The 25,511-nt window shown below is 39.7% G+C and overlaps 1 protein-coding gene across 10 annotated transcripts in view; it reads left to right on the top strand.

Annotated features, from left to right (window-relative positions):
* Positions 1-25,511, top strand: part of ANKRD44 (ankyrin repeat domain 44) — a 311,687-nt gene that overhangs the window by 271,229 nt on the left and 14,947 nt on the right. For all 10 annotated transcript variants that reach the window (XM_015458628.3, XM_015458622.3, XM_015458620.3 and 7 more), the window contains 5 exons: positions 5,232-5,303; positions 15,355-15,556; positions 20,780-20,867; positions 22,775-22,892; positions 23,986-24,202. In XM_015458628.3, the coding sequence (XP_015314114.2) occupies positions 5,232-5,303; positions 15,355-15,556; positions 20,780-20,867; positions 22,775-22,892; positions 23,986-24,202 (697 nt within the window). The remainder of the gene's footprint in view (positions 1-5,231; positions 5,304-15,354; positions 15,557-20,779; positions 20,868-22,774; positions 22,893-23,985; positions 24,203-25,511) is intronic.

The raw sequence follows: 25,511 nt of genomic DNA, 5'->3' as shown, positions 1-25,511 counted from the left end.
ATGATAAGCCAGAGGATATATTAAGTGGAATTGGTCTTAAAATAAAGAAAGTTATAACTTGTTGGCTTGGTATTATACATATAAATTTATATTATTTGATTTATAACTACAAGATTTATGTGCAGAACTCACTGCTTTTTATAATGCTGCTTCTTCAGCATGTATTCCTAGCTATAACTGTGTTTCAAAAGAATCATTCTATTTCGGATTTTGACAAGGTAGGTTGAGGGTGATCTCTGTAGAGCAATGTTATTTTCCAGTAATATTGCAAACTACAGGCTTAAGTATGAGTTTGTGTAATGAGTCATGCTGGGAGCTCTCTGTCTCTCTTGGGCCCCATGTTCCTCCCCTGAGACATTTATGCAGACTCGAGTCTCTGAGCCGTGCTGTGTATCTGCTTCATCCCTTGGACTTGATATGTTTAGAATCAATTTTAAATTAGAAAGAGAAGTCTAAACATAAATGTCAATTTTGAATGACTTGCAGATTTGTTTTCTCCCTACTTTTTCACGTTGCCTTCTTAACTAACAACCACCACCAAAGGAAGAGGCATCTTAGAGAAGTTAGATTCCAGTTAAGGTTCCCTTTGAGTGCTGTGTAACTAAAATGACTACTTACCACTACTTAGGAAACAAAGAGGAAAATCTCAAAGATCAAAGGGAGTTGTTGAAGTTAGAGACATAAAAAGACTCACATACTTAAAAAAAAAATACTGGAAAGTAATTAACCTCCAATTAAAATAAATCAATTTGTATTTTAAAAAATGCACATAAAAAAAACTCTTCATGTTTCCTACCCTCATCCCTATTTTTTTTTTTCCCTTTGAAATATCAGGGAAGTCTCACCTTATCAGTTGATAGGAAGGTGTTTTATGGGATAAATAACATAGGTTTTGAGTTAGACTTGGGTTCAATTCCATGATTTGTATTTTCCAGGCTGTGCAAACTTGAGCAAGTTACTTAATGGATTTCTGAGGATGGGTTGAGGTGATCTGTGGAATGCTTAACTCATAGTAAATGCTTAATAACTTTTGGTTATCATCAGTGAGATGACAGTATCATTGATCACCACCACCACCTTCATATCATGGTAATCATGGCCTCTAGCACCGTCATCGCCACCAGCATCATGATCTCCTCATTCTCCAGGTTTTCCTCCTACCTCTCTGAACCCTCCTCTTCTCAAGCCTCCTTTACAGACTCTCTTCCAAACCCTAAATAATTGAGGTTCCTGAGGCTTAGGTCCTCTCTCACTACACTTTCTCCCAGGCAGTCTCATCCACAGTGAAGGCGTCCTGTCTCAGCCATTGCTGATGATCGCCAAATCCATGACTCCTGCCCAGATCTCTGTTCTAAGCTTCAAACATTATATCCATCTGTCCAGTGGACATCTAGCCTTGAATGTCCCAGAAGCACTTCAAACTAAAACTCAATGCATTTTCCTTCCCCTCATCTTGTGCCTTCTCTTTGTTTCTTGTCTTAAAGAAGGCATCACCATTCACCCTGTTATCAAAGCAAGAAAACTCAATGTCATTCTTGACTCTTCTTTCCCCTTCCTCCATTGTTCAGTCGATGAATGGTGCCCATTACGCCTTTTGGGCTCTAAGCTTCATGTGGGTAGGAACTATTTGAGAACTGGAAATCTCAGTATCTGGCACAGCACTCAATAAGTAATTATTGAATGAATGAATAAAGGAGTGAATAAAAGTCCTGAATATCCCCACTTCCTTCCATTTCCTCTGCCTCTTTTGCAGTACAGGCCACCGTCAGTTCTCAGCAACTTAATTCACAATTTATCAATCCCGTAGTCGAAATATCCTAACCGATCTCCCTGCTCCTAGAGTTGCAGTCCTCACCTGCCCCAAGCACCACTGCAGCTCATTTGCCACACTGCAGTTCAAGAGTTTTCATGAAACCCAAGAATCTGACCATGATCATGCCTCTTCCCTGCTAAAAGCACTTCAGTGAGTCTCAGGAATTATCCTGATTTGATGCTCTGCTTTACAGCTGTTTAAAGTGGAAGTGTTAGTTGCTCAATCTTGTCCAACTCTTTGTGATACCATGGACTATAGCCCACCAGGCTCCTCTGTCCATGGGATTTCCCAGGCAAGAATACTGGAGTGGGTTACCATGTCCTCCTCCAGGGGATCATCCTGATCCAGGGGTCGAACCCAGGTCTCCTGCATTACAGGCAGATATTTTACCATCTGAGCCACCAGGGAAGCCCTTACGGCTATTATCCCAGCCCAATTTCAATCTGAAAAATGGCCAGGATTGGACAGTAATGATATGATCACCCTGTACCTAATCTATTGTCTGCTTTCATTTATAGCTCATTGCTCCTCACTCTTTCTTCACTCCTACGTGTTATCTAGTCTTATTGAACTTAATCTAGTCTTATTGAACTTAAAGCTTTTGCTGGTGTACTCACTGTTCTCACAAGCTCTTTCTTCTGCCTGAATAGTCCCTTCTGTCTTTGCCTGGCAGACTCCTACCATCCTGGTCTCAGGCTAAAACTTCCTTTACAGAGGAATCTTCTTTGAGCCCCCAAGGTTATGTCAGGTACCTCTTCCTTCATATTCCCATAGCATCTTGCATCCTAGCTCTTGCCTCACTGTTTTCACTACCTGTTAACTTCTGTGGATTCCCCACTAGCCCAAAGCTCTCCCAGGTCAGTGACCACATCTGCTCGCTGCACAGTTGAATCTGGTTCCTAACCCAGAGGCCCCCATATAGATGGCATTAAGCAAATGACTGAAGTAAAGCATCCCATGCTATTAGGATGATCAAGGTACACATGTAGAAAAATAGTCTTCCATAGTAAATCTTCTGGGAATATGGCTGATTTGTGACTGTAAACAGTATATTGTCTTCTTGCTTCTGTTCATCGTGTTTGTAATAATAGTGGAAATGATTCTGTGTTCCTTTGATTAAAAATTCGTTCTAGGACAGGATTTGGAGTTGGTACACACTGTCAATTCCAGGAAGTCTTGCAGGTGATAATGTTGCAAAACAAAGCAAAGAACAGCTGTTCTCTAGCCTTTTCAAGCAGTTGAGGCTGCTTTTATTTCAACTTTGTACAGCAGATCGGTTTTTAAAGTTATTTGCTTTGAAGTTAAAATGAAATTTACTCTCATTATTCTAATGTATTGTAGATTGCTTCAGTTCCAAATTCTATTCTTATACTAATAAAAATGAATATATAATGCCTCATGCTTCTGATATAATTATTTGTATTGTTTTACTTGAAAATTTAAAATTGTGTGCTTTTAGATAATCAATTTTACACTGATATTTGATCTGCCAGAGAATGCAACCTTTTTTTTTTTTCACATTCATTGGCTAGAAAGAAGTTCTAGAACAGAACTAGAACTAGAAAGAGCCACAGAAATAGAACTAGGCCCAGGTCTAGGATGGACCTACCTAGGGGTCTGTGAACATCATTCTAGTAAATGAAAAGGAATGTTCATCACTTTTATTCCAAACAGAAATAGCTTTAGTGATTTTATTACAAAACCAATACACATTCACCCCCCCAAAAAAAAAATTCAGGAAAGATAAAGAAGAAAATAAAAATCATCTATACTCCCACTTTTAGGCTACTACATTCAACATTTTAGGGTATGTGTTTCTCACCTTTTTTTCCGGCATATGTAGATGTATCAATACAGTTCTTGAAATGAAAATGGTATCTTTCCACACATATGGCTTTAATATGTGTTTTTCCACATGAATAAAGAGCATGTTAGGAAGTTTCGCTTTCTAGTGTACTGAGTGGTGTATTTCCCCTTTCTCCACCCCTCATTAAGAAAACTTAAATCTGTATTACTTTTTGAATCAGCCAGGCATTTGAAGGAAACAAAAGCCATGCTAGCTGTTTTAAGCAGAAAAACAGAAAATTTTAAAATTTGATATTTTAAAAGACAGGTGTTTATAATATTGTTGGGAAGTCTAGGAGAGGGATGTTATTCTCATCCTTGTTCCCCATCTCATAAATGATCTTAAACATCTCTGTCCCTAAAGGACTAGGCAATTGTTTACCCCTCTGCTTGGAATGCACTTCCCCTAGATACCACATGGCTCTCTTACCACCTCCACACTTTGTTTAACCGTCACCTGCTCAGTAAGACCTTTCCTGATCTCGTATTTAAAGTTGCAAACTGACCTTTCTTCCAGCCTTCCAAACGCTTCTCTGTTTTTTTCTCCACAGTACCTATGACTTTCTAAATAATTACATGACTTTCTTTTATTGCCTGACACCCCCACCCCTTGAGAAAATGGATCGTTAAATATACTATTTATTATTGACTCTTCACTACCTGGAGCAGTGTCTGGGCACATTTTTTAAATGAATATGTTTCTTTATACACGTGTCATTGTGTGCTTGTCTAATAATTTAGTATGAATTAATTCCTGATGTCAAAGATATGCACAAACTTGCCCAGAAAGGTTTTAACAATTTGTTCTTCCAACAAAAGTCAATGGAAATGTCTTTTACCTGATACCCTCACCAACATCATGCCCTCATCGCACTATTCTTTCCATTCCTTGAGCTCACTCTGTTTATCCCCACTGGATATATTTGCATTAACTCCTCCCTCCTCCCAGAATGCTCTCCAGCCGCAATTCTTCCCATTACTGAAGTCCCACTTTAACTGTTATCTCCTTAGAGAAGCCTCCCCTGGCCGTCAGCTGTAAAAGGCTTCCCAGTCACTCCATTTCACATCACCCTACTTTATTTTCATTATAAGCATATTTCACTACCAGATTATTTTCTTATGTGTATGTTTATTTGTGTTCTCTCTCTAGAATGTAAGCTTCATGAAAATAAGAGTTTCATACGTCTTTTCAACGCTTATCTCCAGTAAATATGTGTTTGATAGTGGAATAGACCCTGGGTACTGTCATTTTTTCATTATGACTAACTACTGGGTGGGAAGTAGATTTAACAAGAATTATTTTTCTAGACTGGTGAAGCTGAGCAACTTTTCAAGTATGAAAGCTGCTTTTTTAAAAAATAGCAAATGCTAAGATGACCTAGAAGTTGAAATATTCAGTTCGCATATTTGTTTTAGATATGCTGTATCTGATTTCTTGTATTTCTGATAAGTTGCATGGTTTCTTAAGTTTCTGAAGCCTTCTTTCTCATTTATGTCAACATTAGTATCCGTAAAGTAGGATTCCTTCTGCAGATTGTACTCACATACTGTTGTTTTCTTTTCATCTCCCCAGCTTTTGGAAAGAACCAACAGTGTTTTTGAAGAGTCAGATTCCGGTGCTACCAAGAGTCCACTCCATTTAGCTGTAAGTCAGATGCTGTGGGTAGCTTCACCGTGTTACAGAAGAACCCTAAGTGTTCCCAAGAGTAGGCTGCTCTTAAAAGGAAAGCAATTGTTACACATTTTAGCAGTGTTTAAAATTATCTAGTAATAATAATTACTAACCGAGGAAATGTTTTATTTTTATTTTAGAGATGTAAATATAGACAACAAGCATTGAACTGTAGATAATTGAATACCATAGTTAAAAACTTGTAAGATATTTAAACACAGACTTGTGAGAGCAAGATGAAAATATGCATGAAAGCGACTCTGCAGCTTCTGCTGAGGCTTGAAATCGAGGTCTCATAGGAAGAATCAGACCCTGCTTTTTGTAATCTGGTGAGATTTGGGAAGGAGGTGAAAGTGAAAGTGTTAGATGTTCAGTCGTGTCCCACTCTTTGCGACCCCATGGAGTGTAACCCACCAGGCTCCTCTGTCCATGGAATTCTCCAGGCAAGAATACTGGAGTGGGTAGCCATTTCCTTCTCCAGGAGATCTTTCTGACCCAGAGATCAAACTCTGGTCTCCGACATGACAAGCAGATTCTTCACCATCTGAGCCACTAGGGAGGCGAGCAGGAGTTATTTTGTCACCAATAAAGCTTCCTCTCCACATCCCATCATTGAAAGGAAATGCAATAGCTTAGAGTGAGAATCACCAAACTCTCCCTGAGGGTGACAGAACTGAGAAGCTTACCACCACTCTATGTCTGTGAAGGTCTTGCTAATCAACAGCTGTTCCCTAGAAACCTCTCGGACTGACAGCAGCCAGCTCACCTGCGCAAGGCACTGCTGAGTTGTGAGACCACAGTACAGGGCCATCAAGATGTTTGGACGCAGCTAGAGACTGGATACTGGGAAGAGTAGGATGCTGGGTCTCTATGTTTAACAGTTATGACATTGCACTCAGTACCACGCGCACATAAGCACGTTTTCAGTTTCATTCTGATGAAAAATTGAGATGGAGATTTTGGAGAGCTGAGAGGAGTATTTTATTGATGGACACACCTAGAAATTCAGCCAGGGTAGGAAGGGATGAGGATTGGGATGAACTGAGGCAGATAGGAATGTAGGAAGGAAGGGATGAGGCCATCCCATGAGTTCTGGGATGAACTGATCACACTCCATGGAGGCTTTCCCTCCTTGCCAGGCTCCTCAGGTACTCACCAGCCCATCTGCTAGCATCTCACTCACCACCCTCTGCCACATCTACCGACATAACCACTGTATGCACAGTGATAAATATGCACACGCCGAGTCCTGTGAAAGCAAGCCAAAATGTCCACGAGTCTTTTTTCTGGACGTGGGCTTAGAGTAAAAAAGGTGGGTGGATATTTATATGTATAAAATTTTATACCAGTTGTCTCTTAGTACAATCACTGCAGATGGTGACCGCAGCCATGAAATTAAAAGATGCTTGCTCCTTGGAAGAAAAGCTATGACAAACCTAGACAACATGTTAAAAAGCAGAGACATTACTTTGCCAACAGAGGTCCATCTAGTCAAAGCTATGGTTTTTCCCGTATCATGTATGGATGTGAGAGTTGGACCATAAAGAAGGCTGAGCACCAAAGAACTGATGCTTTTGAACTGTGGTGTTGGAGAAGACTCTTGAGAGTCCCTTGGACTGCAAGGAGATCCAACCAGTCAATCCTAAAGGAAATCAGTCCTGAATATTCATTGGAAGGACTGATGCTGAAGCTGAAGCTCCAGTGCTTTGGCCACCTGATGCAAAGAACTGACTCATTGGAAAAGACCCTGATGCTGGGAAAGATTGAGGGCAGAAGGAGAAGGGGATGACAGAGGATGAGATGGTTGGATGGCATCACTGACTCAATGGACATGAGTTTGAGCAACTCTGGGAGTTGGTGATGGACAGGGAAGCCTGGTGTGCTGCAGTCCACAGGGTTGCAAAGAGCTGGAGATGACTGAGTGACTTAACAAAAAACAAAACAGGTTGCTCTAAAGGTTGACCCTAGAACCTCTGCTCAGCCATCTGCTGGGCCTGGGGAAGTTAGCCCAAGGCTGGGCATTCACAGAAGCTCTAGCTGCCCTAAGAGATGCCTATCAGAAAGGTTATCTCAGATAGAATTCTCATGTCCTTTGACAGTGTGGTTGATTGCATTGCTAAGCCTGCTGGTAATCTGAGAAGAGAGCCTCTCAGCTTCCAAAAATTTTATAATCTCTCATTCTTTTTCTTTTTTCTTTCAAAAATTATTGAGTGCTTGCTGGGTGCTAGGTGTTCTGCTAAGTGTTATGGGTTTCCAGTCATGTAAAGACAGGGTGATATGGTATCACTGGAGAGAGAGGGGCTTGGTTAGTTCTCCAGCTGGCAGGGGTCTAGTAAGCACCCCCTGGAAAGAGGGGGTCCCAGCCAGCAGTCTTCTCATTAGCATCTCACCTGGACATGGTTTTCCCATCTGTAAATTAAAAAGGAGTGAGTTAATTAACAATCCCCAAACCCTTGCCAACTTGTTAATTTGTTGTATGATCTTGGGCAAAAACTAACCTCTTGTGTCTCAGTTTCCCCACCCATTATATGGGGAGAACAGCAGTATCTCTGTCATAGGGCCGTAGTGGGGATGACATGAGTTAATACATGTAAAACAGTTAGAACAGCACCTGGAGCTTATGTGGAATCAGCTGGGGCTTCATCTTTGCTCTTAGTAACATCAGTATCATTCTTTCCTTTAACATGTACTGACCGTGCATGTGCCAAGCACGGTTTCAGAAGCTGGAGAGAGAGCAGTAAACAAAATCCAACCACTGTTTTTGTAGGGTGTCCAGTCTAGGAAAGACAGTAGGCAAGTAAGTGGACAACATAGCAGATGGCCAGAAGTGCATGCTGCTCATGCTACAACAGGAGCAGTGAGGTAGAGCGCGTCAAGGTGGCAGACGGGGTGATGTTTCTCACAGCGCAGAATCTCTTGTTTGAACAGCAACTCGATGAGCTACCCATTTGGTCTCTGACCAAAGAGTGTTCTGGGCAGAAGTGCAAAGTCCCTGGAATGAGCATCTTGGCGTGTTCCCAGAACAGCAGGGCCACCGTGGCTGAAGCAGAGTGATGAGGGGAGGGTGGTAGAGATGAGGTACGCATACTGTCAGCAGGTCGGGGAGTGCGGCACGGAGGCAGGGTAGGGCCTCAGACTCCAGTGGGAACTTTGACTGTTTTTCTGACACAATATGAAACCATTTGGAGGGTTTTGAGGAGACAGATGATGTGATATGGCTTTTATCTTAAAAGGATCACTTTAGCTTCTATGTTGAGTTTAAATTGTCAGGGAACAAAGCAGAAATAAGACAACCATGATAATGATGACTTTGACAGGGTGATAGCAGTGGGTTAATTCTAAAACTATTTTGCATTTTTTTCCTGTAAATGCTGACACTTTTTAAAGAAATTAGTATATGCTCCAAGAACCCCACAAGTATGCCCATCACCCTCCCCAGGACCTTCTGTAGCAATTAACTTGATTAAAACTCTAGACATATTATTTCTTCCATGGATGAGTCTACAATGAAAAAGAACCAGATGCCCCCAAACCTTGACTGCCCCCAAGAAACCTGACCTGCCTTGAGTTACTATTTCCTGGCTGAATGATTCAAGTCTCCAGGGTTATCCGCCCAGTGAATTTCATAAGCATTTCATCCACTTGAAAAAAATTAAATTGAGAAACAAGGCTATGCAAATGAAAGGCTCCAGCTGTCGAGTTTTCCAGATGGACCGGTTGTTTCATGGATTCTGCTGAGATTCCAAATTCTTTCTCCTGCTGCCCTCAGTTCCAATCTAAAACATTTAAAGAAATTAATCATGTTTAAGAAATATTTAAGTTACTTAATGAGATATTTTAAAGTCTTTTGTAAAAACATTTGAAATGTTTGCTACTTCTAGTGAAGGCTTAAACTGGGTTATCTATTGAAAGCCAAAATACTACATGCTTTTTGAACCAACATATTTGTTCTTTTGTGTGATTACTTCTTCCTTGAGTTATTTAAAAAATTATTTGTGGAACTAGCCACTGAACACCTGATTTAGGATGGGAATAGAAAGAAAAGTACGAGCTTGGTTCATCATGTACTGCCGACATGAGAAAGATCTTCTTTCCTTACTACCTGAATCTCTTTCAGAGAACTTGAAGTTTTATTGTGTTCTTTTTTATAGACTTTAAGAACCATATAACCACCTAAAGATAGAGTCATGCATGCATTTAGCCATAGAATAGAGTCCCATATTACATGGTAGTTTGTTTCTAGGGTTAAGCTCTAAAGTGTGAAGGTAAGTGAAAATTCTTGTATTATCAAGTTTACCTTTATTATTTCCCTTAAATTGCCCTGGATGTCTAATATACATAGTTTTATGTCTTCAACTCTGTATAGTAATGCTTTTGCATACTAAAATTCAAGAGATGTAGGCTTGATTAAATGAAGAGACAAGGGGAATTCTATACATAAATCTAGCCTTTCAACCATCCTCTCTGAATTTTCAAGTGCCTGGTATAGAAGAAAGCCTGGATTGGAATTCTGAAGCTTTCCGTCAGCAGGTTTCACTCTATTTCATTTTAATGTTGAGCCTGTTTATGCTGTGCTCCTGTGTTCAGTTGTGCCCAACTCTTTGGGACACCATGGACTACAGCCTGCCAGTCTCCTCTGTCCATGGAATTTGCCAAGAAAGAATACTGGAATGGCTTGCCATTTCCTACTCCAGGGGATCTTCCCAACCCAGGGATCGAACCCACATCTCCTGCAGCTCCTGAGTTGTAGGTAGATTCTTTACTCGCTGAGCCATCAGGGAAGCCCAAAAGTAAAGGCCATCAGATGACTCAGGTTCCGGCCCTGTTATAACATTAGCTATGACCACCTTTAGACCACCTTGAGTCAGAGGACTAGAAAGTTTTATACTTCAAAGTAAACTTCAAGTTGCTATGGTAAAGCAAGAACATTCTTTGTATTCACTGGCAATCCATGAACTGAATACGCAGAATCTTGTGAGACAGCAAATAAAATAAGCATGATCTAATGTGGAAATGAAATACACTTGGAAATATCTAAAGAATGAAATGGCAGTAGTAAATTTAACACACGCAAATGGACTTATTTTTTGTTGTGAGAATGAAAAGGAGAAACGTCAGGGGTCTTGTACGAGAGTTAAGTTCGTGCCCTGCAATGTAACTCTGCAGTCCTGACCAGTGCTGATCCCTCTACATGAGCTTCCTCCCCACATACATTTCTTTTTGCTCTGAGTTTTCTCTTTATTAATCTAAATATGTTAGCCATCGTGCTTTGTAGATATGCATGCAGTTTATAAGTTGCCAATTCTACTTTCCTCAGTTCAGTTCAGTTCAGTCTCTCAGTCATGTCTGACTCTTTGCTACCCCATAAATTGCAGCATGCCAGGCTTCCCTGTCCATCATCAACTCCTGGAGTCCACCCAAACCCATGTCCATTGAGTCGGTGATGCCATCCAGCCATCTCATCCTCTGTTGTCCCCTTCTCCTCCTGCCCCCAATCCCTCCCAGCATCAGAGTCTTTTCCAATGAGTCAACTCTTCACATGAGGTGGCCAAAGTATTGGAGTTTCAGCATCAGTCCTTCCGATGAACACCCAGGACTGATCTCCTTTAGGATTGACTGGTTGGATCTCCTCGCAGTCCAAGGGACTCTAAAGAGTCTTCTCCAACACCACAGTTCAAAAGCATCAATTTTTCAGCACTCAGCTTTCTTCACAGTCCAACTCTCACATCCATACATGACCACTGGAAAAACCATAGCCTTGACTAGACGGACCTTTGTTGACAAAGTAATGTCTCTGCTTTTTAACTGGACTAAAGTCAAATAACAGAAAGTGTAAATGTTTACTATCTTTGTCATCATAGTAAGTGACACTGAAGAAAGGAGCATTTGCAAATAGCATCTGGAACCTGCTGTTATCTATGTGGACTCATGTCCCTTTGATGTAAAGTCAGGATTTCTACATAAACTGAGCCAGTGACTACCATTACAATTTAAAATGAGAAGAGGTGTTACACAAATTCAAGTTCAAATAAGTGACAGGCTCAAGCCCAGGGTCAAGTGAGATAGACTGACTTATACTCTAATGTAGATGCTCCACCTTTACAGGAGGATAGGTGCTCCCAAGCTGGCTTAAATTGATGGCATGAGTTGATGATGGCTGAAACTAGATGATGTATATTTGGGAATCCATGACACTATCCTCTTTTCTTTGTATAAGTTTGAAACTTCCTATAATAAAAAAGATAAATGTATACCTTATGGCCCTGTCACACGCTTTCTGTAGATGCTCACAAGAAGCCCACAGCTCAGGCTCTGTGGTGTGACTGAGAATTCCAGCTCCACCATAGAAGGCTGTGTGCCCATGAGAGGGTTGAGGAACATCTGTGCCTTCTGTGTCCTTGTTAGTAACAATGGGAATAACAGTAGCATCCAAGCCATGGGTTGTCCTAGCAAATAAGGTGCTATATGTTCAATCCTGCCTGACACACAGCAAGTGCTCCATGAAATTAGCTGTTGCTTCTGAAGTTCGATTAGACTAAAGGCTTTCCATCTTAGGTTTCTATTTGTTACTCAGCTCTCTGACCCATTATATGTAGGCACAAAAGTATTTTGAAAGTCAGTTAAATGGAATTACTGGGAAAGATTTTAAGACATTGCCTAGAAGCGTAGATACTAGTGGTCACAGATTCTGAGTTTCAAATCCTGACTTTCTCACTTCCTAAGTGATCTTGGATGAATTCATTATCATTGCTTGATTTGTGTTTTTGTCTATAAAAAGGATGTTTGCCAAGATTAGCACTCAACACAGTGCCCTCAATAAATAGTTGCTATTTTTAAAATACATTCTTATCACTAATACTAATAAATGATAATATAATTATATTCATTCATTTATTCCTCAACTTATTGTTGAGTGTCTACTCTGTGCTGTGCATGAGTCTAGGATACAGTAGTGAGCAATACACACAAAGTACCTCCAATCTTAGATAACAAACTAATAGATATGTAATAAGTTTCAAGTGATAATAAATCCTATAAAGATAAAGCAAGATAAGTGGGCTGAAGAGTGCCTTATGTGTTGAGGAACACGGTAGTGATCTATTTTAATTGGGCTCTGGGAAGCCTCTAGATAAGGAAATGTTTGAAGCAGAATTACCAAAAAAGCCATGTGGCTCTTAGAGGCGGAAGAACTCTCCAGGCAGGGCAAGCAGAAAGTACAGATGCAATGGCTGAGAGGAGAACATACTTTCTTTAATCATAGGGAGTGGGGAGGGGAGGCTATTGTGGTTGGAACAGAGTGAATGAGGGGCCATGCTGATGATCAAGGGTGAGGGAAGCCAAATCCTAAGGGTCTGAATGGTCATGGGAAGTTTTGGGTTGTGTTACCAATGAGTTTTCATCAAGGAGTGCTATGTCCAACTTGAGTTTTCAAAGATTTCATCTTGTGGCTGTTCAGTAATAGTTTGCTGGTGACTCAGATGATAAAGAATTTGCCTGCAGTACAGGAGACCTGAGTTCGATCCCTGGGTTGGGAAGATCCCCTGGAGGAGGGCTGGCAATCCACTCCAGTATTCTCGCCTGGAGAATCCCCATGGACAGAGGAGCCTGGCAGGCTACAGTTCATGGAGTCGCGAAGAGTCGGACACAACTGAGCGATACAACACAGCACACAGCAAGGATGGGAAGGGAGGCTTTTGCCATCATGGCAACAGAGGATGTGGTATAGTGAAGAACTGGATAGATTCTGGGTATATTTTAAAAAAGGAGTAGAGATGGTCATGGCTTGAAAGTAGAGATGATCATGTCATTGAGGGCTACTAGTTACCCAACACCTGTGTGCAAATTGTAACAGATATGGATAGCTGTTTCCTGCCAGGTGCCTGACAACCTGATGACACCTCTGTTGGTGAACAAAAAAATGTCCCTTTCTTTCAGCAGACACACCCCTGTACCAGGGCATAGCAAGGCAGTGGGGAGAGATGGGGAAGATATTTTTAGCACTCGCTTGCCCCAGTGTTCCAAAGCTCTTGTGCAGGGCCACAACCCTGGGCTTAAGAGGGAAGATGAAGATGACTCCAAAATCTGGGGCCTGAGCAACTAGGAGGGTAAAATTGCCATTTACAGAGATGGAGCAAATTTTAGGAGGAAAATTAAGAACTCATTTTGGGACATGTTAAGCTTGAGGTGTATATTAGATATTCAATAGGCAATTGAATATACAAGTCTTAGAAAGTAACTGGGATATAAATTTGGGATTCATCAGCATATGAGTTATTATACTACACATATAATATATGTGTTTAATATGTAATATAATAACCATAATCATTCATAAAAATAATATAAGAAAGTTTTATAAACAATTCCTTTTAGTACTCTTTAAATCTTGTGGGTCCTTTTAATCTAGTTTTGTTATTGTTGTGGTTGATATGTACAGAGAAAAACATTCAAGTAGTTTTTAAAAAGATAAGTTAAAATAAGTCCATTTGCTTATTACTTTACCTCTCATTTCTAGAGTAACCACTGTTAAGTTTCCTTTGTATCTTCTAAAATTTCCTATGAATACAGAAATATACATAGGTACAGGTATGTGTCTATCTGAGTATATTTGCTTTTCATACAACAAAATCATTGTATTTATTATTTGCAGCTTTGTTTTTTTAAAAAAAATTTTGATAGAGTTTGTCAAATCACCCTTCACAAATATCACACCAATCTCTACTGCCACCAACAGAGTGTAGATTGATTTTTTCCACCATGTCTTAACTAATACTGGACATGCCCAAACTTATTCACTGCCATTTGGTAGTTAAAAAATAGTACCATAAAAATTTACATGTTTTTTTCATATGTTTATTGACCTTTTATTTTTATTTTTCTTTGAGCTGCCTTTTCATACCCTTTACACATTTTCCTAGTTTTTAAAAAGGCTTATGGAAGCTCTTTGTGTATTGAAGAAATCAGTCCTTAGTCTGCGCTAAGCATTTTTTCAAATAAATTGTGTCTAGGGTGATTGCTGCAGTGGAAAAATAGCATAGGAGACATGAGAGGCGACTTTGACTACTGAAGACACTGGGAACAGACTTTTCCTCTGTCTCCTCCTTTACTTCCCTCCACCAACCATCCCCCACCCCCACTGAATTCTTTTTTTTTCCTTTTATTTCAGTATCCTTGACCTTGTATGTGCACTACAGTTTTTTAACCTTATAGACTTAGTAAAAATTTCCTTTCAGACTTTTAGTTTTGTGTTTTAGTAGTATGAAGCCTCCTAACTTTAACACAGCGTAGGAGCTCACAGTAGGACTGAACTTAGCCTTAATATATGGAATATACTTCCATAATTGTGTTTATGTTTTGATGATAATCAATGGAGAAAACAAGAGAAAAGGAAGCATCAACCATGTATTTTGCACTATGCAAAGGCTGTGAAGTTTTATTTCTTCTCATCCTCTCTGGAAGGCAACTTTTATTGCTCTTACTTTATAGATGAATAAACAAACTCTAAGTGAAATTAAGAAACTCAGCCAGGATCACATGGTCGAAATTAAAATGTTGGACTGTAACAGAAGATCAGTATGCTTCTGTTGAATTACAAAGTCCACAGTGTTTTTAGTGATTTTTTTTTTCCTCCAGGTTTAACAGAAAAGCCGTCTGAAAAAATATTCGGATCTTACCAGTGTGTTTAGGACTGAGCTGACAGATAAAAGAATATATTAATTCACTTAGCTATTAACCTGTGTTAGATTATTGGATTAATAGATATAAGAATACATTGATACATTTAGTACCTTTGGAGTAAATTATTTGACAAAAGAGAAGGAGCATTAAAAGATTTATATGTACCTGTGAGGTCTGTGCATTGTAATTTTTCCATCTAGTTCTCATTTCAGCTGTGTTTTAATAATTATGCCATGTGCTCTTTGAAGTAGTCTCCTTCCGTGACCCGGGAGGCTTAGCCCCTCAGATGGACTGTTGTGGGATTTAAGGTGAGCAAGCACTCGAGTTTGTGGTTTCTCCTTTGCAGGCGTACAATGGGCACCACCAGGCCTTGGAAGTCCTTCTGCAGTCGCTGGTAGACCTGGACATCAGGGATGAGAAAGGCCGCACTGCTCTGGATCTAGCTGCCTTTAAGGGACATACGGAATGTGTGGAAGCACTTATCAATCAAGGTGCATCCATCTTTGTGAAAGACAATGTAACCAAAAGAACCCCACTTCATGCCTCAGGTAGGTCTTGTCAGGAGTCTGGTTACATTAGTTTTGTGGCCCACTTATAAGTTTGAGTAAATGAATGGCGGCATCTTCCTTCATCCCAATTTTGAAAATATCCTCTTTCTATGTCAAATATGCCTGTGCTCTTCCAAAGTGCTTTTGGCTTTCTGTTCACTTAGAAATGATTAATGTTCTACATCCAGAGAGGCTCTGACCTTCTTTAAAGGCTACTTTTTTTTTTTTTTAGAGCAGCTTTAGATTCATAGCAACATCAAAAAGGAAGGTATAGAGGTTTTCCACATACCCCTCGTCCATCACACATGCATAGCTTCTCCCATTGTCAACATCCCTCACCAGACTGGCATATTCATTACAATGGATGAACCGACACTGACACAACATGATCATCCAAAGTCCACGGCTTACATTAGGTTCCACGATTGGTGTTGTACATTCTGTGAATTTGAACAGATGTCTAATGACATGTATCTACCATTCTGGGCTTCCATAGGTTGCTCAGTGGTAAAGAATCCTCCCGCCAATACAGGAGATACAGGTTTGATCCCTGGGTTGGGGAGATCCCCTGGAAAAGGAAATGGCCACCACTCCAGTATTCTTGCCTGGAAAATCCCATGGACAGAGGAGCCTGGCAGGCTACAGTCCATGGGATTATAGAGTCGGATATGATTGAGTACACACACACACACACACACGCATATCTATCATTCTGCCCTAAAAATCCTCTACGCTGCATCTGACCTTCTTAACTCAAAAGAGTGTTCAGTACCTTTGGCCAATGGCAATCACAAAACTTTCTGGAAAAAAAAGGGCAAGGTGTATTGTTATCGTCAGATAAATCACATAGAATAAAATCTCATAGCATTTTGAAGCATAAAATTAATGATACTTCACAGCTACTTCATGAAAGGAATTTTCAGATAGCAATCTGCTGAGTATGTTATTCTGCAGTCTAAATGTTACTTCTTCACTTTTGCTCTGATTCTTTAATTTTTTTAATTAAAATTTTTTTTCAAAAAATTTTAATTGGAGTATGGTTTCTTTACAGCACTGTGTTAGTTTCTGCTGTACTGCAACACAAATCAGCTATATGTATACATATGTGCCCTTCCTCTTGAGCCTCCCTCCCATCCCTCACCTCACCCCTTTCAGTCATCACAGAGCACCGAGCTGAGCTCCCTGTGCTGTAAGCAGCTTCCCACTAGCTAGCTATCTTACACATGTTAATGTATATTTGCAAACCTATGGACTGTAGCCCACCAGGTTCCTACATCTATGGTATTCTCCAGGCAAGAATACTGGAGTGGGTTGCCATTTCCTTCTCCAGGGAATCTTCCCGACCCAGGGATCGAACCCAGGTCTCCTGCATTGCAGGCATACGCTTTAACCTCTGAGCCACCAGGGAAGCGTTCATGTATATATGTCAATGCTATTCTCTCAACTTGTCCCACCCTCTCAGCCCCCTCTGTGTCCACAAATGCATTCTTTATGTCTACATCTCTATTCCTGCCCTACAGGTAGGTTTGTCAGTACCATTTTTCTAGATTTCATATATATGTGTTAATATGATATTTGTTTTACTCCTTATTTTTTCCTTTTTTGGTATTTATTTATTTTTAATTAGAACATAATTGCTTTACCAACACAATTTTGTTCTGATTCTTGATGCATCAGGTATAAAAATAGTCTCTTAAAAAGCTACATGTATTTTTCAGAAAGTAAGTAATTTGCCTCTTCTGTGATTTTTCTTTAATGCACATTAAATTAAACTGTGTCCAGATACTTCTAGACATATACACAGATGACAAGGTAATGTGGAAGAGTTTCTAGCTCAGCTAAGGCATAATTTTCTTTGAGTTCAGGAGTTCAGTGATAATAGCCTTTGATCAGGATAGCAGATATTATAAAGTAAGTATTTTTCACTATGAAATAATGGATGTGTTGAGGAAACAAAGGAATGAAAACAGTTTTCAAAAGATTTGTGATTCTTGTACTTGGGAAAATTTTCTCAGAATGTTAGACTTTGTGGAAGCATTGCCATCCACATCTCTGAATGTTCAAACCACTGAGGAAAAATAATACAAAGATTGAAAAAACATGGTGTTGCTTAATTATCTGGAAGCAGTTGTTCCTAGAAAAAACTTTAGCCATGAGGTCAGCAGTGATTGGTATGGTTAAATTATAAATTCTTATTTCCCATTACATTTAGTCTTTTTGGTATTTGTAAGTATTATAAAATTTAGTATTCTAGGCATTCTTAGTATTACCATATAGCTTACATTTAGTTCTCCTTTTAAAGTTGCCTATTATTAATGCCAGCATCCTGCTTTAGTTACCGAGTACTTCCTGACACTTACAAAGGACCCATTTTGGTTGTGGAAAATCGCCCTTGTGAACAGGTCAACAATGAAGAATAATCATTGTCATTCATTTGCCACGGCGATAAAGGCTGTAGTCCAATGGAGCCCCCTAGTGGTCAACAGGACTCGCTCCTTTTGGGTGTCCTCCGTGCAATTCGTTGAGAAGGTGCTGGCTGTCATTTCATTTTATTCTCCACAAAATGTCTGCTGTGCAGAAGCTTTAACCTGTGCTTTGAGAATCTGCTTTTCCAGAATCTTTTGCAGCTCATTCGAGAGGCCAATTTTTTTGTTCCAAATCCTGAGAGTACCGTGAGGAACAGGATCCAGGATGGATTTTAGAGGGTTTGGCGTAGATAGTGGTAATGACAGTTGTGGTCTTTAAGCAGCATGAAAAATGACTGTCACTCATAGTCAGGGAGAGGCTGAGCTAGTCTGAGACAAAGCTGGGTTTGGCAGGGCGCAGCAAAAGGAAATGGTAGCATCTTTTTGCTGGAAGGCAATTGGGGGAAAATGTGTGTGGGAAGCCGAGAATTCTAGTGTAGCCACACTTTTAAAATAAGGGGGAATTATATTTACTGAGGGCTATTAGCTAAGTTCAAAAAAGCTACACACGCCCACCTCCCAGCATCTCAACTGCACCTGCCCAAGAAAAACATACTACTGTAGGAATTAGTTTGCTCTCCAGCATACTGGATGTGCTCAGTCACTTCAGTTGTGTCCGACTCTCTGCAACCCCATGGACCATGGCCCGCCCAGCTCCTCTGTCCATGGGATTCTCCAGGCGAGAATACTGGAGTGGGTTGCCATTTCCTTCATACTGGATGAGTGATACGAATTAGATGATTTTTCACCTTTTTTAGTTTAGGCAAAAATAAAAATCCTCGAAACTATTATGATTATGACTATTTGAATTTGAGCATACCCCAGGAGATAGTGGAGGACAGAGGAACCTAGTGTGCTACAGTCCAAGGGATGGCAAAGAGTCAGGCGTGATTTAAGGACTGAATAACAACAACACTTTAAAGAATATCAAATTGATATAGAAAAAGGAATCAATCAAAATATGCTGTATTTCATGAGTATTATAAAATAATACCACCTGCAGTATTTAGCTATCAGTCCTCTGCTAATTATTTTCTTTTAAGCATACATTAAACCTCTTGCATATTTCACCAGTGCTAACAGACTTAATGTAATTTTTAAAACAAAAAGCAAAAGAGCAACAACATTTCTACAAGATTTCCTCCTGAGGTACATAAATGGGATGTTGCTGAGAATTAGCTGAATGCAATGATCTACAAAATGTGGATATTATCCCTGTAGTTAATTTGAGTGGTGTTGATGAATGTGAGCTAATTCTAGTATGTATTGTCCCTGAAAAATGTGTCGTAGTTAAATTAGCCTTCTCTCGTGACTGGCATGCAATAAAAAGGGCTGTAAAACACAGCTCTAAGAAGAGCCTTTATCAACCTAACATAGCTACATCTATTCCCTTCTCTCTCTACAACCATAACAAGGTTAATGCAATGTATTTTATGGTGTTCTTATTGTTCAGAGAGGAGAGAAGGTCACGTTCAGAATTTTAAATATATTTGTTCGCATCCTACTCCCTGAGTAGAAAATCATGTCTTTTGCAAGGCTGTGGGTTCCATTCAACAAGCTAAAGGAAAGTACCCTACCCCAGGGATTATCAGCCTGGGAGGTGCTTCCTGACCCTGTGGCACCAGGGTCTTCTTCCTAAAAGAACATCTTGCCTGGTGCACACAGAGCTGGGTGAGTCCACCCCAGGCAGTCAAGGCCAACGGAAGATTTGGGCCACGCTTCCTGCCCATTGCCAGTTCCCACCTGGGCAGCTGAGTGAGGAGGGGCAGGGCCTGCTGCCCCCAGTCAGAGCTCAGCAGGGGAGAGAGAGAAGCAGAGGTGATAGAGGGTGGGAGAAGGCAGAGAAACAAGGGCTTTGATATGAGGAACTTAGACGGAGAAATCCTCCAGCCCCTGGGGTGAGGAGCCATCTGTGAGTCTTCTGGGAGTGCCAATCAGCAGTGAGCCAATGGCTAACATTGCCAGCTTGAGGTTTGACTTAAAGTCACTAGTCATCAGTCAGAACGTCTACCTCAGAATGTGAAATGATGGGGATAAGAAGCAAACTCTGTTCCCATCTCCCTTCCTCCCCTCCTCTGCTCCCCTCTTCCCTCCTCCTCTCTTCTGCTCCTCCCCTCATTCACCTGCTCTCCTCTCCCTCCTCCTCTGCCTTCTCCTCCCCCTTCAACCTTCTTTTAAAAAGGGCTTGAGGTGGACTGGACACAGGAAGATTGTACAGAGTTGGGAGACTCTCTTAGAGGAACAGAAGGGTTACCCAGAAAGTGGAGAGAGATGATCGGTTCTGTAGGAGTAGATAAGAAAGGATGTCCTCTTTAAGGAAAAAAGCCTCTATACAGCATCCAGGAAAGAAAGTTAGATGAGAACCACAGTGCCCTGATAGGAAGAAAGTGGAGATGGGTTGGTAACAGACGTATTGCCAGCTGTGCCCAGCAGCTGGCACTAGCTGGACACGTGGGGATGTCCATCAGCAACAATTCAGTTCAGTTTAGTTCAGTCACTCAATCTTGTCCCAGCTCTTTGCGACCCCCATGGACTGCAGCATGCCAGGCCTCCCTGTCCATCACCAACTCCTGGAGTTTACTCAAACTCATGTCCATTGAGTCAGTGATGCCATCCAACCATCTTAATCCTCTGTTGTCCCCTTCTCTTCCCGCCTTCAAGCAAGAATTGGAAACCACCAATTTGAAGTCCAAATAAATTTTATTTCGGAAGGATCTGTATGGTCTGTTAAAAGAATGTCCATTATTTTCTTTTTCAGTAATTAATGGTCACACGCTGTGTATGCGGCTATTACTAGAAATTGCAGACAACCCAGAAGTTGTTGACGTGAAAGATGCCAAAGGACAGTAAGTGTTCTCACACCTGGGGTTGAGATTTCAAATCACAACTGATCAGTTAATTTGTTAAACAGCTAGGAGGTCTGAATGCTGAAATTTGGTGTTTATACTGGGATGAAATTGATGGATGAGGGTCCTAGAAGAATGAAGTAGCTTTGTGCTGGAGTATATATCCAAGAAAAATGTGTGTGTGTGTGTATCTTGATGAAAAAGGGCTAACTTTTTATATATGTACCCTTGTTCTTTGGCTTTTTAAAAATATTTTCTCATTTGTTCCTTTTTTCTATTCACTTTCACCCTCTTCTGAAGCTGCTACCATCTCATTTTTAAAATTAATAATGGAATAGGACAGACCTCAAGACGTTATCACCTCCATAAAAATCCTTCATATTTTTATCCTTCTTGTGTTATTTTTCCCTGAGTATTTTCCATCTGTTAGCCTGTTCTCCCCCCCAGTCTTCTCTTACGAATAGGAAACGCAGAGCAATAAAGCACTGGTGACTCACCCCAGATATATGAGTTCATGTTGAAGACAGAACTGGGCCTCACCTCCTGGAGCCCAGCACTTGGGTCTTTTCTCTGGACTTGTCCTCCTTTTCTTTAAGGCAATGGAGCTTTGTTCAAATGAAATACTGAACCGAAATCCAACGTAAAAGACTCTAAAAGTAGTTCACAGTTGCTCTGATGGAAACAAGAGCATCTCTTATATACACACACTCCCTGCTCAATTGATACTTGGCCAATGCTGCATAGTTCTGAAAATGATGGGATTCAAGTGAGCATCTTGAGGTGGAACTTTCTTCTGCCCTACTCATACTGATCATTCCACTGCCACCATTCCATATGGTCATTAGAGACCAGAGGCAGATAGCTTGTTCCAGGTAGTAGAGAGCAAATCGGGGACACTCAGAAAATACTAAGCAATTGTCAAAAAGGGAGAGAGACTGAGAGAGACAGAGAGACAAAGGAAGAGAGGAAGATGCTCCCACTGGAAGTGATGAGTATTTTTTAATCTTCTTTTTAAAAGCCCATTCAAATAAAAACCCACAATGAGGTATTATCTCATGCTGGTCAGAGGGCCGTAATCAGAAAGTCTACAGACAATAAATGCGGGAGAGGGTGTGGTTAAAATGGAACTCTCTTACCCTGTTGTTGGGAATGCAAACTGGTACAGCTACTATGGAGAACAGTGTGGAGACTCCTTAAAAAACTGGGAATAGAACTGCCATACAACCCAGATATCCCACTGTTGGGCATACACACCTAGGAAACCAGAATTGAAAGAGATACGTGTACCCCAGTGTTCATTGCAGCACTGTTTACAATAGCTAGGACATGGAAGCAACCTAGATGTCCATCAGCAGACAAATGGATAAGGAAGTTGTGGTACATATACACAATGGAATATTACTCAGCTATAAAAAAGAACTGCATTTGAGACAGTGCTAATGAGGTGGATGAAATTGGAACCTATTATACAGAGTGAAGTAAGTCAGAAGGAGAAACACAAATACTGTATATTAACACGTATGGAATTTAGAAAGATGATAACAACAATCCTATGTGTAATACAGCATAAGATACACAGATGTAAAGAACAGCCTTTTGGACTTTGTGGGAAAAGACGAGGGTGGGATGATTTGAGCATTGAAACATGTATATTACTGTATGTGAAATAGATGTCCAGTGCAAGTTCAGTGCATGAAGCAGGGCACTCAAAGCTGGTACTCTGGGACAACCCCAAGTGATGAGGTGGGGAGGGAGGTGGGAGGGGGGTTCAGGATGGGTTAGACACATGTACCCATGGCTGATTCATGTCAATGTATGGCAAAAACCATCACAATATTGTAAAGTAATTATCCTCCAATTAAATTAATTAATTAAAAAATAAAAGCCCAATTTCTCTCTTTTCCTAGAACCCCACTAATGCTTGCAGTAGCGTATGGACACAGTGATGCTGTTTCATTGTTACTTGAAAAGGAAGCAAATGTAGATGCTGTCGACATCATGGGCTGCACAGCTTTACACAGAGGGGTATGTACATCTTCCTTAGCTTTAGTCAAGCAATTCTGTAGTGAACTTGTTTCTTCTTTTTTTTTTACCTCCTTATGAATTTTTAGTAAGAAGATTGTTGCCTGAGATAACCAGTTAACCTCAGTCAGTCAAAAAGAAATTACAAAATCTTTTGCAAAGATAAAATAATGGCAGGTACTCTGAGGTTCTGCTCTTGAGTTGCCATGTTTGACTGTGATAATAGATACATGAACACCTATTGTTGCAAGACTTAGTTCTGCTTTCTGATTGCATGCACATCATAGGAAATTTGCAAAAAAAATCTTAAAGCACAAATAACAAAATAGTAATCTCTAGTAATCTTACCTCCTGGAGATAACCACTTTTTGATATATATCACCAATCTTCTTTCTAAATATAGATTTGTTTTAAATCTTAAAAAGAATACTGAAGATGCTATTTGGAACCTTTTTTTTTCTTATAGTATATCAAGTACCTTTGTCCATATCACTAAATATTTTTCTGCCCTATCTTTTTTAATCCTCCATTGTGTGCAGGTGTTGTAATTTATTCTGATGATTACCTAGTTTTGAGTAACCACGCTATTTTTAATTGTTCTTTATTACAATGTGGGCCCATTTACCACCTGAAGTATGTACTCTGCTGAAATAAGTACACTGTGTGTAATTCTTCATAAACACCTGCTGAACTGTTTTTTAAAGTATATCAAGAAATCTAAATGAAACAAAAGCAGAAATCAGGAAATTGTTATTTAAAGATGGTGCTGACCACCATGATCAATGAAGAGAAGAGGAACTCTAAATGTTTAATGCCATAATCATAGATCTTATTTTAGGTACTTTTTGGTACTTTCTATGGGCCACACAGCAGTCCGGGAGCCTTTACATATCTTATTAGTCCTCACAACAGCCTATGAGGTCATTATTACTGTCCTCATTTACAGGTGGGTGTTTCTCTGAAGTAGGATAAGAGTCTTTTCCCTTAAGACCTGGGTGTTATGTCTACTTACTTCGAGCCTAACCCCACTTAGTCAACAACTTTGCTTGCTGAGTTTTCTTAGATTTGTGTTGTGTTTTTAATTGCGATGCTTCAGATTATGACGGGACATGAGGAATGTGTGCAAATGCTGCTGGAACAAGAAGTGTCGATTCTGTGTAAAGATTCCAGAGGGAGGACACCCTTGCACTATGCAGCTGCTCGTGGCCATGCCACGTGGCTGAGTGAGCTGCTCCAGATGGCACTTTCCGAGGAGGACTGTTCTTTCAAAGACAACCAAGGCTACACGCCACTGCACTGGGCTTGTTACAATGGTGAGTTAATTGTCACTTGACTGATTCCAGTAGACTTCCTATCCCAACACTACTGTGATCTCAAAGGAAGTGAGAACATAACATGATGCTGTAACCAAGGTATCCACTCTTTCTGCATTCAGATACTGCAAAACAAACAAACAAAAATACCTTTTTTAGAAAATATTTTTCCCTCCGTGGCTACCATGATGCCATATTGGAATGAAAAATCACTTCACACTTTTTCTTAACCAGTAACATGTAACTCCTCATCAGAACTTCTGATGAACTAACTAGTTTAAATCAGGCTTTCTTTTCTATATGAGATAACCAGGGATCCTACAAGGAATTGAAATAATACAGCTAAAAACAACCAAAACAATATGATGTAATAATGTCACAATTGACAGCTGGTAGGCACATGATTTATCTTTCAGCATTGCATTTTTATGTCACGTAGTCCCATTTATTTAGTTATACTTGCTACTGAGGAGATTTAAAATTCTGTGTTTCACTTATTTGAGTAGAAAAAGTTCAATGCCTGATAATTGTTACATTTAAAAAATACTGAAGCCTCTAAAGTAAAATTAAGTCATTTCCAAACTTACTTTTTGATGTAATTTGGTATTTATTTTTCATAATTCTCCCTTGAAAATGTAAGTCAATATATATGTATGTACATCTTTTTTTAAACTAGAATTCATATAACAAATATTCTATAACTTTTCTTATTGTACACTCAACATTCTATTGCAGATAACCTTACAAATCAATATGTATCTATATACATTGATCTTGTTAATAGTTGAATATTTTATATCAGATAAATAGGTATAGACATGCATGAGTATGAGTGTATATATCAGAATTTAATATTTATTCAACCAGATCCCTGTTGACGAACATTCAAATTGTTTTTAGGCTTTTTTTCTCATTACAAACAGTACTGGAGTGTATATGTTCATATCATGGTACTTTATTCTGTTAGATAAATTTCCAAATAAAATAATAAATAATAAAATAAAATAATAAATTTCCAAATAAAATAAATGATGAGGGCTTGTATATTTTTAAACTTTAATAAATTATACCATACTGCTTTAGTATGGCATAATTTTTACCCCACCAAATGTAAATAAAAGCTTTTGTTAGCCCAAGGTGATGTTAATCTTTTTAATTTTTGTCAATTTGAAGGACAAAAAAAGGGTATCTCATTTTATTTTGTGTTTCCTTGTCTAATTGTGTACTGATTTATGTATTTGCATTTCCTCTTCTGGAAATTACTTTTTCCATCTATTGCTCATTTTTTCCCTATTGAGTGGTTTATCTT

This window comes from Bos taurus, chromosome 2 (assembly GCF_002263795.3).
Source record: "Bos taurus isolate L1 Dominette 01449 registration number 42190680 breed Hereford chromosome 2, ARS-UCD2.0, whole genome shotgun sequence".
NCBI classification, from domain to species: Eukaryota; Metazoa; Chordata; class Mammalia; order Artiodactyla; family Bovidae; genus Bos; species Bos taurus.
This window is presented reverse-complemented; position numbering and strand designations above follow the sequence as displayed.